At 42.7% G+C, this 17,737-nt stretch overlaps 2 protein-coding genes across 8 annotated transcripts in view; one reads left to right on the top strand and one right to left on the bottom strand.

The window, feature by feature from the left end:
* The first annotated feature begins 606 nt into the window (after window positions 1-606).
* Window positions 607-4,253, top strand: FANCD2OS (FANCD2 opposite strand). 5 transcript variants are annotated; one of them, XM_058288557.2, is made up of 3 exons: window positions 618-1,400; window positions 1,602-1,644; window positions 3,422-4,253. In XM_058288557.2, the coding sequence occupies exon 3, from the start codon at window positions 3,430-3,432 to the stop codon at window positions 3,964-3,966; it is 537 nt and encodes a 178-aa protein (XP_058144540.1). In that variant the 5' UTR covers window positions 618-1,400; window positions 1,602-1,644; window positions 3,422-3,429; the 3' UTR covers window positions 3,967-4,253. The 5 variants fall into 5 exon arrangements, with proteins under 5 accessions (XP_058144541.1, XP_023442941.1, XP_058144540.1 ...); XM_071212223.1 differs by having other exon boundaries at window positions 1,602-1,881; XM_058288558.2 differs by lacking the exon at window positions 1,602-1,644 and having other exon boundaries at window positions 607-1,601.
* Window positions 4,254-5,444: 1,191 nt separating this feature from the next.
* FANCD2 (FA complementation group D2) overlaps window positions 5,445-17,737 on the bottom strand; it is a 79,244-nt gene continuing 66,951 nt past the window's right edge. Inside the window, exons 38-44 of one of the 3 annotated variants that reach the window (XM_058288552.1) lie at window positions 17,302-17,373; window positions 16,496-16,534; window positions 15,573-15,647; window positions 14,662-14,736; window positions 10,786-10,932; window positions 8,249-8,344; window positions 5,445-5,876 (exon numbers count right to left, since the gene is read on the bottom strand). In XM_058288552.1, coding sequence (XP_058144535.1) covers window positions 5,805-5,876; window positions 8,249-8,344; window positions 10,786-10,932; window positions 14,662-14,736; window positions 15,573-15,647; window positions 16,496-16,534; window positions 17,302-17,373 — 576 coding nt within the window. In that variant the 3' untranslated portion in view covers window positions 5,445-5,804. The other 2 variants (XM_058288553.1, XM_071212220.1) reach the window with 2 other exon arrangements.

Below are 17,737 nucleotides of genomic sequence, written 5' to 3'. Positions count from 1 at the left end.
AAAGCAGACAATTAAATATACCTATATCTATCCAACAATTTCTAATCATACAATTTTGCTTTGGAGACTTTCATTAAAGAACGATTATGCTTTCTCTGCCTGGAGGAGACTGCACCAAATTTTGATGTGTATTCCCATCTTTCTTTCCCATTTCTCAGCAAGCTCCGTTCTTTCCTCCATTTCCCAAATAAATTCTTTTACTGGCCTAACTGAAAAAAACAAACAAAAAACTGTGCAACGAAACTCCTGTTTTGCTGGCTTTTTAAATAACAGATATCTCAAGGGAAAATAAAAATAAATTTACTGGGTAAAAAGTTTTGTCATTAAAAAATCATTTGCATCTCTTCCAAGACTCTTCATTGTCTTTCCCTCTCTCCATTTTCTGACTTCCCTTCTAATCTCTTTCTACTTATTTCTTCTTCAGGGCACACATAAGCACAGTAGGCATCTGACAACTTTTCACAAGCCCTTCAAGACACTCTGCTCTTCCAGACCAGACTGACCCCATGCCCAAACCCCCAGTCCCTCCCCTTCAGCGTCACCCAAAGAGCCAGACAAAAGGAAGACAGTCCAGATTTGTGCTGCATTGGACAATTTGCAGTGTACAAGGCAATTTCTGGGACGATGGAAGATTAGGGAGGTCATTAGTGAATTCCTCCCCCAAGGCACTGCCAGAGCCAGGCACTGGGGCTCTGAAGGAGATCCAGGGTAATTGTTTGAAATGACGCTTTACAAAGTTGTCAAATCCATCAAAAATGAAGGAGCCATTTTTTTTCAACAGATGGGACATAATCTTCCATTTTGAGGTTTAACGGAAGACTGAGAAAGCTTTTTGGGCAGGAAGTCAAGGAAAGACACAGTGCATATCTTTCTTCTTGCTCTTGCCATGGGCATTTATTAAGTTCTATCTCCTTGCACTGGGATCTTTCCAATAGTCAACAAAAGCCCCCAGAATCTAAGTAACTCAGCCTGAGGACCCACCGAGCAGGCTGCAATGCAACCACAGGTCCCAGGACTTTGAGGTTCCTGACCACAGCGTTTGAGGTGGGGGTGCCAGTATTCTGTTGGAATGGATGCTGAGATTGAGACTTGATCAAAGGCACAGGAGAGTGGTGGGGGGAAAGGCGAACAGGAGGACGGGATTCGAACCTGCTCTTCTGAAGGCTGCGTCCCGGACCAGGCGTTCCAAGAACGGGTGGGAAGTGCGGGTGAGGAGTCCAGCTCCGGAGCCCCCTCAGGGCGCGCCTCGAGCTCAACCCCCAGACCCCCTCCCCCACGCGGCTCGGGGCTCCCCGCAGTCCTAGGTCACAAAGGCGGTTGCCAGGCGCCGGGTGGAGAAAAGATGCGGCTCGGCGGCAGCGGCGGCCACTCTGGAGCGTGCGGCCCGCGGAGTTCAGGAGGTGAGCGCCCCGCAGGGATGGTGGGGCCCGGCCCCGGCTCCCACCGCCACCTCCGCCTCGGGCAGACCCTCTGGCCCCCGCCCCCGGGTAGGGACCCCTGGAGGACCAGCCGTTTCTCCCCGACTCCCGGCAGCTCCGGATCTGCGTGCACGGTCCACGAGGATCTCAGCCGCACTTTGGCGCTTTCTTTCCCTTTCCCAGGTGGGGACATCGAGAGACGGGGCTCCTTGGAACGGGAGGAGAGGTATAAACGGGAACCCTGTTTGGCCAGAAGGCGTCCCCTATCTGGGGCTACTAGAGCAGCTTGAAAAGACTTCCTAGGTTCCCCCCGCCTGAAGTGGATGTGACTTCCGCATGGTGGGGGCGGGGAAGAGCCGTGTGTATTTAAACCTCGTGTGAAGTGGTGGACAGACCCTGGAGTCAGAAACCCTCTCATTTCCGGTGGTTCTGCTGCGAATATCTACGCTGGACCTTTAATAAGGTCTTTCCCCTATTATTACCCTTTTTCCTCATAGATGTTAAGAAAAGAATCCTGGAATTACTTTTTTTTGGTCATATGCCAGGGAGTTAAGACCTGCCCCCTCTCCCCCAAGGTGTTGTACCAAAGTAGGCGTGATCTTGAATGTATGCTCTTAGGGCATGGTACCAAGCTTCAGAAGTCATTCACAGTCCTTTTGGAATAGGTAACTGTCCCTTGGGTATTGGCACTTTTCATCCTAAGGCAGCCTGGATATTTGAACACTTAGTATGTACCAAGTGCCTGCACTTTGAGAAACGTAATAGTTGGAGAAAAATCAACAAACCTCCCTTATACTAACCATTGTCAGGGGCAGGGCTTCTAGTTTTAAAGGTTACTAATAGTACTTAAAAAAAAAAATCAACTCTACTGTCTCACAAACTATGGTGAAGGTGTCGACTTCTTACAGCATTTCTGGGGCAATTACTGGATGGGATGGGAGCAGACCTGCTGCTGTTACCTTTTGAGGGAGAAGTGAGAAGGGGCAGAGCAATACACTTGGCTGGAAAGAAAAGGGCTCGCCTGTGCCCCTTAACATAATAGGTAGGTGCTGAAAACATGTTAGCTAGCATCTATTGAACTCAGAAAATGCTTTATATATCAGCAATTTTGAAGTATAATGATGGAAAATCCAAATTTTACTTGATGAATATCCTCCAAGCCCTTGAAGGGTTATCTTCAAAGGAAAAAAGAAAATTAACGTTTTGACATAGTGGGTCTCCATAAATGAGAAAAAAACATATCTAAAAGATAGAAAAAATATTTGTTTAAGACTGGCCTTTGGAAAATTTTTGCCCTCCCACGCTGGAGTAATTCCTCTGAGGTGGTACATAGGTAGCCCAGGGCTATGAAAGAGTTTTTTAGGGCCAAGAAAAGACTGTTTCCATACTTAAGAACAATCAAAGCTCTTTAAAAAGGGGTAGCATAAATTCTCAAGCTATAGTGTATCAGGATCCTGTGGAAGGCTGATTTAAATGTGGATTGCTGGGCCCTACCCCAGAGATTCTGATTCTGAAGGTGGGTTACAAATAGTTGCATTTCTAACAAGTTCCCAGATGCTGCTGAAGTTTCTAGTCCACACAAAGTTTGAGACTTGGAGTTTTAAATATTTGGTAAAACATGGCCTTTCCAAGTTTCAACCATAAATAAAGATCTCATCTTAAAGTCTCAGCAGCCTCTGCCACGGCACAGGAGTAGATTATCTTTAGCAGTTAACAACACAGCATAGATCTGAAATATTACATTTCAGACAAACCCATTTCCTCATATGCAAAATGGTTTAAAACCTACTTCAGAGGCTTATAAGAAGGCTTACTAAAGATGTGACACACAAAGTATCTCCTACTGCCCTTTTCAGAATTACTTAACACCCTATCACCTGTTGGAATAGTTCATGGGAACTACAGAGTAAGTTTAAATCTTGGAGACAGATGTGAATTTGAATGGCCAAGCCCTCACCAAAGCATGCCAGGGCAATTCCGTTGTTCTGATTCCTCCTCTTTAGGACTGTCAATGGCGGGTTACCAGCTCTGGTCACCATGGACCCCACTGGACGAGAGTTTCCAATGGCTGAGGCATACAACACCTACACCTTCTTCCAAGCACCCCTTTAGGGCCTCCCCCTGTTTCCCACATACCCCTTCTGACCTTGAAGTACAGCTGTGCTTTCAAGAGGTCACTCTAGTCCTAGACAGCCCATTCCTGGAAACTGGGGTGAGCCCCAAGTTACCCTGCCACACATCAGAGCTCCGAACTACGAACAACAAGAAAGGGCTGGTAAGGAAGCCCCAGCCTGTCCGCCTCAATGGAGTGGATTCCGTCTTTGGCAGGGTTATCACGGCTCAGCCACCAAAGTGGACTGGGACCTTCAGAGTTTCAGACAAGTCAGCCTTTTGCAAAATCATCAGCCGGGAGCACCAGTGGCCCACTGGGCTTAAGGAGCCTCAGATTCAGATGACTGTGACTATGTGCAAACAAATGCTGCGCTCTATCCTCTTGCTGTATGCAACATACAAGAAGTGTACCTTTGCCTTGCAACACTCCAAGTAAGGAGTCTCTATGTGGTTCCTAGTTCCTCATGCCATGTCCTTTGGTGTATGCCTGAAGCTTACAGGAAAGTGTTCATGTCAACGAAACTGACATCACCTCAACATCTTTTCTGTCAAGCAGTGACAATTTGAGTCCCTTCCCTTCCTTCCCCTCCAAAAAAGGGCCAGTGACACAGAGCAAGGAAGAACATTTCCATTGTAAATTTGAGCAACTATTTTAAAAAGAGTCAAACTAGCAATGATATATGACATGTAATAAAGAGCCATTAAACAAAACATATAAACCAATGAGCCTAGTGTGACTTTACTTAAATGCCTAAGACCACAAGCATTTTGAAGAAAAGGGATATCAGGGAAGGGGATATATGGATTGAAGGGATCAAAATCTATATGCAGGGAAGCAGACTTGGCCCAATGGATAGGGCGTCCACCTACCACATAGGAGGTCAGTGGTGCAAACCCTGGGCCTCTCTGACACATGTGGAGCTGGCCCATGTGCAGTGCTGATGCACACAAGGAGTGCCCTGCCATGCAGGGGTGTCTCCGGCATAGGGGAGCCCCACACGCAAGGAGTGCAGGCTGTAAGAAGAGCCACCCAGCGTGAAAGAAAGTGCAGCCTGCCCAAGAATGGCGCTGCACATATGGAGAGCTGACAAAACAAGATGACGTAACAAAAAGAAACACAGATTCCTGGTGCCACTGCTAACGATGGAAGCAGTCACAGAAGAACACACAGCGAATGGACACCGAGAGCAGACAACAGGGGGAAGAGAGGGGAGAGAAATAAATAAATAAAAATAAATCTTAAAAAAATCTATATGCAAGTCAAGGATTAAGATACAAAAAATAAATATCTTCCCTCCATCAAAAACTAAAAACTGAAAAAATAAATCAACCTCAACAGCTATATCCTAATAACATTAGAGTACAAAAGTGGGTAGAAATATTAATGTATATTAAATAATATTCAGCCTGGTAAGAAAACTTGGTAGCAGCACTGAAAATGGGCTTTCTGGCAGAAGATAATTTCCTATTTTAGCTAAATGTACTCCTAAATGTTCTATTTCTAATAAACTACAAGTGATTTTGTAGTATTCTTATAACTATATTAGAGGTATAGCTCATAGAATAATGTAGAAATAAACCTTATATTAATATATACACAAAGTCAACATGGATTTGATGTTGCCCTTTTCCCCTAGTACTAACATGGGGACCCCAAAAAAAAAAAGCAGCCCAAATATTCTTTGTTGACTTCCTCTGGGCATTGGCTGACAAGATACTCAAGTCATTCCTTCAGAAAGATCACAAAGATCTCATCTCAAATAAAGATAGTCCTTATATTAGGGAACAGATGATTTTAATGTAGAACGGACATGTTGGCACGTGTCTCCATTATTTCCCTGCATAAGCCCCAATTCAATTCCATCTAATCCTTGAATAATGAAAGAAATCTAGTAGGAGGAATGAGACAGCTGATGCAGAACATAAAAGGAATTTATTTATAAAACTGGTACAAGCTTAAATTCTAGAATAACTCAGTTTCGAAACTAGCTCCCAAGGCCTAGAATCATATCTCAGACTCAGCCAAACAGTTTTCACTCTGCAGCATAGCGCTGCCAAGTTCACTCAAGCCAGTAAGTAATGGTACAATGAAATCCTGGGTCAGGGTCTTTGATGGTGTTAGACAATCCATGAAATCCACAGTGAAATTGATTCAGTAAGCCCATCTCTTTAAAGATGCTTCCAGTTAGAAAAGCAGATAGCAGATTTCAAACCATGAACACAGAATGTTAAGAGGCTGGCAGAGATGTGGAGGTGGGGGCAACAGTCTCAGGTCTAATCAGAGTCATCACTTTCATCACTGTCTTGCTCCTTTTCTCCATCACTTACTTCATCATCTTGGCCATCCTAAGAGCAAAGGATAATTAAGTTCAATATTTTAGATCACTGCTCTGGGTGATCCCATGAATTCTGATACTGTTCCCACAGGATATACAATACTAATTATCAATGATAATTTTAAACAATTCATTGGTAAAATGAATCTGAGACTCCCCCATTCTTTTTTTTTTTTTTTTTTTTTTTGAGGAGGTACCAGGGATTGAACTTGGGATCTCATACATGGGAATGGGAAGCAGGTGCTCACTTAATCACTGAGCTACAGCCACTCCCCTACCCCCATTCTTCTTGATATCATGAACTCTAAGTCAAGAGAGTAGAAAGAGGCTATATAAAAAATTTTTATTCTAGTAATATATATATAACGTAAAACACCTGACATTAGTATAGCTACCCCAGCACTATTTACATGGTTTTTGTTTTTGCTTTTTCCCCCCATCCTTCACATTCAATCTACTTGTATCTCTGAATTTAAGGTGAGTCTCTTATAAATAGCATATAGTAGGTTGTGCTTTCTTTTATTCATTCTGCCAATCTCTGTCCTTTGGAGCATTTAATCCATTTTATATTCAAAGTAACTACTGATAATACAGGACTTTCTTCTGTCATTTTGCTATTTGGTCTTTGTCTTATACTTTTTTTGTCTCTCAATTCTTCCATTTATGCCTACCTTTGTATTTTTTTGATTTTTTATATTGTACCATTCTGAGTTCCTTCTCATTTTTGGTATAATTTTTTTCATTTTTTTTAAATTAGAGAAGTTGTAGGTTTACAGAAAAATGCAGAAAGTACAGAGTTCTCATATACACCTTATTATTAACACCTTGCATTAGTGTGGTACATTTGTTAAAACTGATGAAAGAACATTTTTATAACTGTACTATTAACTACATCATTTACATCATTTACAATTGGGCTCACTGTTTTTGTATTGTTTCGCTACAGACTTATGATGCCATTTTATAACTGAACCAAATCTGCAATGGCCCATTAGGTCTACTGCACATTTACCTGAGGAACAAAGTAGGCATTCAATATAGAGTCAAATGTTTGTTAAATTAAAAATACCAGTATATCTTAATAGGAATCCAGCATATAACATTCCATCTGGTCTGGTCTATAACTCTAAGCTGGAAGGTTTGCTTAGGAAAAAGTACAAAGTAATAGGATATTGTCTGAGTTAAATTCTTATGGGAAGGGGAGCTGGTGTATCTCAATGGTTGAGTGCCTGTTTCTTATACACAAGATCTTAGGTTCAATATCCCCAGTACCTCCTAAAAAAATAATATATATTTTTTTAAATGAGAAGAAGGTAGAAGTTTACTATACAAATAAAAGAGAGGACGGTGTAATAAAAGGATTTTTCTTACTAAATGGTATTTCTGCATGAGCCTCAAATTGCATTAAAAAAAGGCTCCACAGAAGGGATTCTTAAATCTCAGCTTTTTGGTGCCCATACCCACCTAAATTACAGCAAAGTTTTAAGGTATACATCTTTTTCTTTAGTTTTCTTTAAAGTCCCAAAAGCATCTATACCCTAGATAAGAATAAGGACCCCCTACTATATTTTTTTCCTTATTATTGGCAGCTTTTGACTTTACTGAAAGCATTTCTCTTTTTATATGTTCCAACAACATGTTCAAATGGTTTACATTTGGGCTCCTTTTTTTCTCCCTTTGAAAATGGTTTCAGATATGAATTCAGGGAAAATAGAACACTAAATGGAAGGGAATTTTCAACTCTATAAGGTATGCTACAACTTGAGATACTCAAGTGATTAAAAGACTGTGTGTGGGAAGCAGATGTGGCTCAGGGGATAGAGCTTCTGCCTACCATATGGGAAAACCTGGGTTCAATTCCTGGGGCCTACTGGTGAAAAAGGAGAAAGGGTGTCTGTGTGGTGAGTGCCCGCGCCAAGTGCCTGTATGGCAAGACAGTGCCTGCACAAGTGAGTCACGCAGCAAGATGATGACGCATCAAAAAGAGAGACAAGGGGGGACAGTCACGGTGAGGTGCAGCAGAAACCAGGAACTGAGGTGGCACAATTGACAGGGAACCTCTCTCTACATCAGGGATCTCCAAGTTCAAATCCCGGTGAATCCTAGAGGAGAGAAAATGAGAAGAGAAGACAACACAGACAGCAAAAATAGCAGGGCGGGAGGAGGAAAAGGGGGGAAAATAAATAAATACATTTAAAAAAAAAAAGATTGTATGGTTGCTTTTTCTATATCCCACTGAATTTATGCAAACACAGACTGTTTTGGAGGGACTGGAGATGATTATAAACACAAGCAGAGAAAGTTCTGCACCTTCTGTCAACTCAGAATAATTAACAAAATGTAACCATCAAAGCCACACCCAGGTGCCTTTTGCAGATATACCTCCTTTTCTTTGCTCTTAGAGACCTGGGATAATGTATCATCCTCACTCTCATCTGCTGTGCTCTCCTGGGAATTCTGAGACATAATCTCTTCACCCTATATGTGGACCAAGGCAAATGGGTTATAATGGTTACTTTTGGGATCTCAAAGGGGAAAAGGGAAGTATAGTTACTTGCCAAAGAAATGGGAGAGGCAAAGGGTAGAGAAAGGCTTAGTTTACAAGTAACACAAAGGATATTTCAGTCATTCAAACTTAGCCAAACGTGGACGCCAACTTGTGATCCAGTATCTAGAAAAGTGATACTCAGCCTAAGGTTTCTTTCTTTCTTTTTTTTTTTTTAAGATTTATTTTATATATTTATCCCCTATCCCCTTGTTGTTTGAGTTTGCTGTCTGCCCTCTATGTCCATTTGCTGTGTGTTCTCTTTGTCTGCTCATCTTTTCCTTAGGAGGCACTGGGAACCAAACCCAGGACCTCCCACGCAGAAGAGAGGTACTCAATCACCTAAGCCACCTCAGCTCCCTGGTTTGTTGTGTCTCTCATTGTCTTTCCTCTTTTGTGTTTCTTTTGTTGTATCATCTTATTGCGTTAGCTTGCTGAGCCTGCCTGCTGCACCAGCTTGCCTTCTCCAGGAGGCACCAGGAACTGAACATAGGATCTCCCATGTGGTAGGCGGAAGCACAGTTGCTTGAGCAATATCCGCTTCCCTCAGCCTAAGATTTCTGAGATGGCTGCAGCTTTGATGCAATATGCAGTTCTCCAAAAGGTCCATCTTTGTATTCTAATATCATACTTACACTTTACAAGTCAGATTGTATTAGTGAATTTTTGGCTTAGTGTTGGATATAGTTCTAAAATTTCCCAAATACCTTAAGAAATAAGAACATCAACACACCAAGCACAGATGGCTATATGGAGGCTGAAGTACAATAAGTGAAGTGGTTTAAGAACATCAACTTTAGGGAAGCAGACTTGGCCCAGTGGTCAGGGCGTCTTTAAGAACATCAACTTTATGGGAAACGGACTTTGGCCCACTGGTTAGGGCGTCCGTCTACCATATGGGAGGTCCGCGGTTCAAACCCCGGGCCTCCTTGACCCGTGTGGAGCTGGCCATGCGCAGTGCTGATGCGCGCAAGGAGTGCCGTGCCACGCAAGGGTGTCCCCCGCGTGGGGGAGCCCCACGCGCAAGGAGTGCACCCGTGAGGAAAGCCGCCCAGCGTGAAAAGAAAGAGCAGCCTGCCCAGGAATGGCGCCGCCCACACTTCCCGTGCCGCTGACGACAACAGAAGCGGACAAAGAAACAAGACGCAGCAAACAGACACCAAGAACAGACAACCAGGGGAGGGGGGGAAATTAAATAAATAAATAAATCTTAAAAAAAAAAAAAAAAAAGAACATCAATTTTAGGGAAGCAGACTTGGCCCAGTGGTCAGGGCTTCCGTCTACCACATGGGAGGTCTGCGGTTCAAACCCTGGGCTTCCTTGAACCGTGTGGAGCTGGCCCATGCATAGTGCTGATGCACGCAAGGAGTGCCGTGCCACGCAGGGCTGTCCCCCGCGTAGGGTAGCCCCACGTGCAAGGAGTGTGCCCCATAAGGGGAGCCACCCAGTGCGAAAGTAAGTACAGACTGCCCAAGAATTGGCACCGCACACATGGAGAGCTGACACAACAAGATAACGCAACGACAAGAAATACAGATTCCCAGTGCCGCTGATAAGGATAGAAGCAGTCACAGAAGAACACACAGCAAATGGACTCAGAGAGAAGACAACTGGCGGGGGGAAGGGGAGAGAAATAAATAAAAAATCTTAAAAAAACAACAACAACAACTTTGGAGAAGGACTGTTTGGCTCTACCACTTACCTGCTGATTGACTTTAGAAAAGTTAGTTAACCTCTCTGAGCTTCAACATGCTCATGGAAATAACAGCATAAACCTCCTAAGTTGATGGGAAGGAAGCCAATTCTCTGTGCTGTACATATATAATATAACATGCAGATATTTTAAACATGAATGAGAAAGACTTGGACCCTCTTGGAAAAAATACTATAATCTCAAAGCAATATTATAAGCAATACAAGATTTTAGCCTAAAGTCAGACAATTGAAAGACCTTAGAAATGTTCATTTGTTGAAATTAGCCAGTGAATAATTTCAGGAACAAGACAGACCAATTTAGAAGAAAGAAACAAACAAAAACAAAAAACATATAAAAATTGTCCATATAAAAAATGTTATTATGAATCTACCTTTGGTAGGGCTTAAAGGTACCCCTCTGGCTATAGAAGGCAGTATGTACTGATCTGGCACCTCTATCTCTGAGGCCCTATTGATATCAATGGCATGCTTTGGCACCTTTGTGCCTAGGATGAGGGATATAGCCTATGGCAAGGGCCCATAAGCAAAGTGTCCTAATCTTAAGAACTAAATGACTACAGATGTTATCCTAGATCACCTAAGCCCTCTCTTACATTCCTTCTAGTACTCACACAAAGGATGGTAGTGAGGCATTGTCACCTGTTGGGTTCAGGCTTACCTGCAAGTCCCGATTTTTGAGATTGCCCAGCCAGAAAGCTTCTCGGCAATTGTTGAGGGTGAGCATGGCTTTCACTCTATATACTAGCAGCTCCAGGATCTTTTTGAGCAAAGGAACATGTTTGGTGAGTCTCATGTCCTGGCATATCTGAGTGGAAACAAATGAAGCCAACAAATCTAGGATTATCATCATGCTTTTACATTTCCTGTACAGAAAATTTTGAATTCCCAACATCTTGAGCATCCATTAAGAGCTAATGAGCCTTTACCTACAAGGATGGCTCTTACTTAAAAAAAAAAACAACTGTAGTGAGTATAGTACTTTAATATTATTGATGAATTAAAAAAAGAAATACCGGATTATGTTTGTAAACTGGTCTTTTCCTCTGGGCATATTAGAGTGTATTGGATTCAGAAGTTTTACTTTTACTTGATTAAATAATGATTGGGCCACATCAGTAAGACATTAAGTCCTCGCCCTCTTAGTACGCAGGAACTCACAGAGAAACTGCACCACAGAGAAGGGACGTTGGAGTCTTGAGCTGGAGCCCCGGGAAGTAAGCGCACAGAGGAGCCCAGTCGTGAGGAAAGAGAAGCAAACCCCAGGAAGAGAGGAACCCAGCAAGCCTGAACTCTTGGCAGATGCCAGGACATGCTCTAACATGGCAAAAGACTTTGGAGAGGGAAGTAACTTTTGCTTTATGGCCTGGTAACTGTAAGCTTCTACCCCAAATAAATGCCCTTTATAAAAACCAACCAATTTCTGGTATTTTGCATCAGCACCCCTTTGGCTGACTAATACAGCGAGGATGTGGAGAAATAGGAACAACGGTACATTATTGGTGGGAATGTAAAATGGTACAGCTGCTCTGGAAAAGAATTTGGTGGTTCCTCAAAAAGTTAAACATAGAATTACCATATGACCCAGCACTCCTAGGTATATATCCAAAAGAATTGAAAGCAGGGACTCAAAAGTACTTTTACATCAGTGTTCATAGCAGCATTATTCATAGAAGCCAAAAGGTGGAAGCCACCCAAATGCCCATCAACAGATGAAGGGATAAACACAATGTGGCATACCTATATAACAGAATACCATTCAGCATCAAAAGGAATGAAGTTTTGATGAATGCTACAATATGGATGAACCTTAAAAACATCATGCTAAGTGAAATAAATAAGCAAGAGACAAAAGGACAAATATTACCATTCCACTTATATGAAATATCTAGAATAAGCAAATTCACAGAGATAAGGTAGTTTAGAGGTTACCAGGGACTGGGTGGGAGTGGGGAGTATGGGATGTTGTTTAATGGATGCAGAGTTTCTGTTCTGGGTGATGAAAAATTTTAGTAAAGGATGGTGGTGATGGTGAAGGAACGCTGTGAATGTAATTTATACCACTGAATCATATACTTTAAAAATGGTTAAGGGGAGCACTTGTGGCTCAGTGGATGAGCGCCTGCTTCCCATGTACAAGGTCCTGGGTTTGATCCCCGGTACCTTCTAAAACAAATGAAAGAAAAATTGGCAAATTTTATGTTATATAGTCACAATTTTTTAAGCTTCCTTTATTTCTCCCCCCCCCACCCGTTGTTGTGCTTGCTGTCTGCTTGTCTTCTTTTCAGCACGTCCACTCCCACAATAGATTTTTAAAAAGAGCATAAGCCTTGCCAGTATGGGTCAGAGACATGTTCCATCAAACTGCAACAGCCTGGCAGAGTACTCTGAAGAGAATGGCCACTGTCCTTCACATTAAGAAAATAAAGTTTAGATATACTGCCAACAACTCTAACTTCCTCTTCACAACCTCCTCTTCATAACCATGAGTTATTTTAAAGGAGAGTAGCCCTGTCTAACTGAGTCCTTAAATTGCATTGTTCAGCATCTTCTATACTTAGAAATAGGGAAGGAAGTGAGCAAAAGGAACTAGAGAGAAGATCATTTCATTTGCTAGTGACTTCAGAATGCTATGGTTCTGTGTTCCTTCAGACATGACAATGACTTTTTTTTCTCTTGACCAAACTGCTAGTCTTAATTTCTTGCATTCCCCTACCTGCTCCCTCATTCTGATAACTTTGAAAACAAATCTTGCAACTGTGGGGCTGCAGAGGAAAGCAACTCTGACTGTAGGAAAAAATGAAAGAAAAGACAACTTTAGATCCTAACTATTCTAAATATCAAACTTGTCCCCAACCTCCCCCCCCCCTTTCCCCTAGCTACCCAAGCACCTGTGAGGTTCTAAGAGAATAGTTTTATATTTCCCTCCTCTCTCCAAGACCTTATAGGCTCCAGGAGAACTAATTACCACAAAGAAAAACATTCTGAACCAAGTGGTCCTAATCACTACCTCAATAAATCCCTTACCTCACCCAGTCATCAACTCCACCCCCACTACCTTCCAATGCTTTTTTATCCAATCTACTCCTAGCCCTCAAAAAGCTGGTTGTCCTTTATTTAGACAGTTGAGTTTAACACTCTCTCCCGCTATAGCAGCCCCCTGAATAAAGCCATTTTTGCCTGTTTAACATCTGGTGCAGTTTTTTCTTTGACAAAAAAATGACAGTGGCTGATCAACCGTAAAGCTTCAAAAAATGACAATGGTTGATCAACTGTAAAGCTTCCAGATGATGGCGTAAAAAGCTTTAGGTTTCTGTCACCCTACAGAAGCATTGAAAAACCAACAAGAACTGGCAGAAACATCTTTCTCGAAGTTCCAAAGAACAGTTAAAGGACTGTAGTAACAGGGTAAGTCTTGAATCAAGAAAACGGCATCTTAAATCTGGCTCCACCATGCTTGCTGGTGCTACACCCCCCCCACACACCCCTCACACCTCCCCACTTCCGCCGCAGATCCCCAGTCCAGGTTCTGGAGGGAGCAGAGAAACCCTCGCACACATACAGGGAGCATGGATGTCTTGCCCAATCTGTCTGGTGGTGGCCTGAGGGACTCACCATTCCAGAACTCGCCTTGATGTAGAAGGCAGCTCACCAAGCTCTCCTACAGGACCCGGTGGGACAGCAGTCAAGTTGTGGCTGCCTAGGGCAAGGGATTTTGGGCTGTAAGACAGTCAGGACAGTGCCTGGGACCCTGAGGAAACTGCTTCCTTGGGAAGAGGGGACTTTCATATCTCTGTAAAGAAAAGAGTTCCTAGGACCACATGCATGCCCAAGATAAGATATTTACATTGGCCTAAAGCTTCTCTCTAAACACTGTATGGATAAACTCTGGAGAGCACTTGCACAAGTCAATCTGCAAAAATGGAAAAGGTGTTTTCTTTTAATCCTTCCCATTTTTTTTTTTTTAGTTCCTGTTATTCAAGGAAAGCTCTGTCATAACATTAGCTGAATGCAAGCTTAAGGAACAGATGCCTCAGAATCTCAACTCCAGTGATAACACATTAAAATACCAAAATGGCAAGGTTTCAACAAGAGATGACAAAACGTACAAAGAAATGAAGTGCTGGCACTAGGCAAAGGAGATTAAAATATTAGAAACCATTAGTGAGGACAGCTCCTTTCAGAACCACTTCTTGTCTCCAGCAGAGTCATTTTTATAATATTCCTCCCACCCAGATTATTGTAGCAGTAATACATCCATCAGTATTCTCTCACACCAAAGAAGAGCTCCTAGAGGAAATAGGGCTATGGAGTTTGAGCCAAATTTCAGATGCAGAAATTCCCCTTTAGATGATTACCCAATCTCAATGAAATAATGAAGGATTTGACCACTCTGAATAACCTGCCTTTGGCAGGCACAGCTCCAGATATAAAAAATCAAGAAGGGCAAGAAAGGAAGAAGTCACTGGAGCTCCCAAGAGCACTTGCAAATTGGGCAAAGAGGAGGGCTGGTGATATCACCTACTTTCCCTCTTACCTTGGAATGTCCACACAGGTGATGAAGCAGTCTAGTGTCCAACTGGAAGGTTTGAAGGAGGCTCAGAACATCTTCCTATAACCAACAAAATTCATAAATGCCATATGAAATGCTTTCATTTCATTTTAGATGTAATATACTCTTGTAACCAAGGGCTTCGAAGAGGATAAATTCTGTAGGTTCTAGCCATATATCATCTTAATTTGGCCCTCAAATAGGAGGAGTGCTGTCATTCTCAACCTTCCCACTTTTCTTCCTTGTACAATGAAAAAAGGGAAATCTGAGAGTTAAAAGATCTGGATTTTAGTTTTATATAGGTTATCATGCTTCAGTTTTCCCAGCTGCAGCATTAGATAAAATGCCCCCTTCCATTTACCCTCTCAAGGTTATGTGGGACAAATCAAGTATTGTGAGACTGTTACACAGAATTCACCTTGCTAAATATGTGTAAGAAATCATCTCTGTTTCCACCCTATTTCACCATTCCTGGGTCCCACTTGGCTAAAAAACTCACAACTTTCCATTATAACAGCCAAGAGTCTCAAGGTACGAATGAGTTCCTTTTTTGTTATTCCTGACTTAGAGAAGCACAAAGGAATAAGCAAATGATATACTGATACATGAAGCCATGGGAGTATGGCAGCACGATAAACTCCAGTCAAAAGGAATCACCATACTCAGTTTGGGGGTAGATGAAAAGACTGGGTCTGAGTTCAGGTCACTTCGGAATATTCAGTCCTATTTAAGCATCTCTGGCTGTGCCTGAAGTGGAAGAGAGGTGGCCAAGTAGAACTGTAGCCCAGAACCTGGGGTACAGGGACTGCCTGCAACCCAGGACAGGATTCACCACGGACACATTTGCTGGGTACCTGTACAAAACAAGTCCTTGCTCTCTGGCTCTCAGCTCTTACCCGGTGTTTTCTAAAGCTGAAGTCTAGGAGTGGCATACACTGCTTCAGAAATGTTTCCACAAAGAGACGTCCATACTGAAGAAGAGAAGAGACACACTGGTCATCTTTAGCTGAGCTCTTTCTGCATGGCACCATCCAGCCTGGGAGGTTTACTTTCTTATTTTTATATATAAACAATAAGCTGGAAGGGACTCAAAAGATGAATTTAGAGAACGTACTTTAATGCAAAAACCAAATGGGCGAGATAATGAAGCCCCAGAATTAGGCAGACTTACTTACCTTAGGCAAAGCAATGGACAGGGCCTGACCTGCTCAGCTTAAAAAAGTGAGAACACAGAGGAACAGAGGGGAACTCGAGCTCCTCAAACAACTTACTTCCAAGAGAAAGGAGTGAGTAAAGAAGAGAGAGGCCAGGAGATAACAGAAAATGGGGCACCATCTACTTGGAAGGAAACATCAGGAATGGGGAAGAAGCATTCTCCCCTAACAGTTCCTAGATCTTAACATCAAATCTAAAACTAATTAGGGCTATCCCCATGGAAAAGAAGCTCAGCGGCTATCAGAATATCAGCTCCCACTTTCATGAGGCCACCCCTAGGCTTTAAAAAGAAGGATCATTCACCCTTCCTTCTTCCCTGTTGCCTGGGAAGGGAAGCAGCGAGGGTAGCTTCTGCCCTAAAGCCATTCCTCCCAGTTCTAAGATTCTTACCGAGAGTGTCAAATTCAGGAAATCTGGCTTCTCCAGTCCTTCAACCAGTGTGGGAAAACGTACCCACTGCCTTCCCTAAATTACCACCTTTAAGTCCTGAAGCTGGAGGCTGACTTATGGGCAATGTATTGAGGAATTCGTCTCAACTGAGGCTCTCTCCTACAGAGATCCACAGGAAGAACAAATAATAAAGAAGGACCAGTAAATTTCTCACCTTCAAACATACATGCAGAACAGGCCGACTATCAAACACCTGGGGACATGAAAGACAAGAAACTAAAGTTGAGGTCTGCTCTTTCGAGCACCTCAGCTTCTTTCCCATTGCAAGGCACAGGTCTGGGCACTGTAGAAAATTCTTAAATGAAGAAGGTAGGCACCATCCCTGTTCTTAAAGAAGAGTGAATCTAGTGGAGGAGAAAGATGTCAACAGTTAAATTATTTATAAAACAATAATATAATCACTACAACTGAAGTTCAAGAAAAGGAAGAGGGGAGCAAAAAACTGATTCCACTTGGGAATATTGAGAAGATGGCATTGTAGGGGTCCAAAACCTTGATCTGAAGCCTAAGAACAAGTGGATAAGAGAAATGATAAAGAGAGAATGATATTCTAGGTTGGGGCAACAGCCTAAGCAAAATCTGGAGTAGGTGAGAGTTCATAGTGTGTTAGAGGAATAAAGAAGGCATTCAGGGTTGGGAGAGGGCGATAGTGGGTAGCATGCTCAGATCACAGAGGACCCAAGGCAAGGTGAGACAATGCGGGGGAAGGACACATGGAAGCAGTCATTCAATCAGTATATGGCACAGACAGGAGGGAGGAAGGAAGAGAAGAGAAAGACATTGCCTAGGGAGAGAAGGGGTTATTTTAGGTAAGTAAGGGGGCAAGGAAAGAACAAGATAGGGGAAGAATAAGTCCCCAAGGAAAGGAGGGGTAAGGAGAAGAAAGAGTCAATTTTAGATCCCAGGACCTTTGGGTTCTGCAGCTGGCAGTGAGAAGGGACCATAAGCCTCCGTACTCACCTTTATCAGGTTGATGAGGATACTGAAATCTCGAACAGCCATATTCCAGTGGAGGAGCTTCTCTTCATGAACCTGGGGCAGGCAAATATACAGGTAACCCTGAATCACAGCTAAAAACTCCTCTTATTTTACTTCCCACTAATAGTTTTTGAATTGTATAGGTATTCAGAGATTTAAGCCAGTTATCCTTTCAAAGAGATGTGACAACCAGTGTACCCACAAGATGATTCTGAGGACTACTTCAGTAGAGTACTTTCTAAAAAGAGTAATCCTCTTCAGTAATTCCAAGTAGGTAAAAGCCTCTATAACATACCCACTAGCCACCAGATCTCTGAGCCTTCTTTGATTGCCTGTGTTAGCTTTTGTTCTCAACAATCTTGCTCAATTCTGGCCAGCAGGCTGCCAATGCCTAGCACCACAGCATCTCAAACAGGTT

Source organism: Dasypus novemcinctus, chromosome 26 (assembly GCF_030445035.2).
Source record: "Dasypus novemcinctus isolate mDasNov1 chromosome 26, mDasNov1.1.hap2, whole genome shotgun sequence".
NCBI classification, from domain to species: domain Eukaryota; kingdom Metazoa; phylum Chordata; class Mammalia; order Cingulata; family Dasypodidae; genus Dasypus; species Dasypus novemcinctus.
The sequence above is the reverse complement of the archived record's forward strand: the minus strand, read 5'-3'. Positions and strand labels throughout refer to the sequence as shown.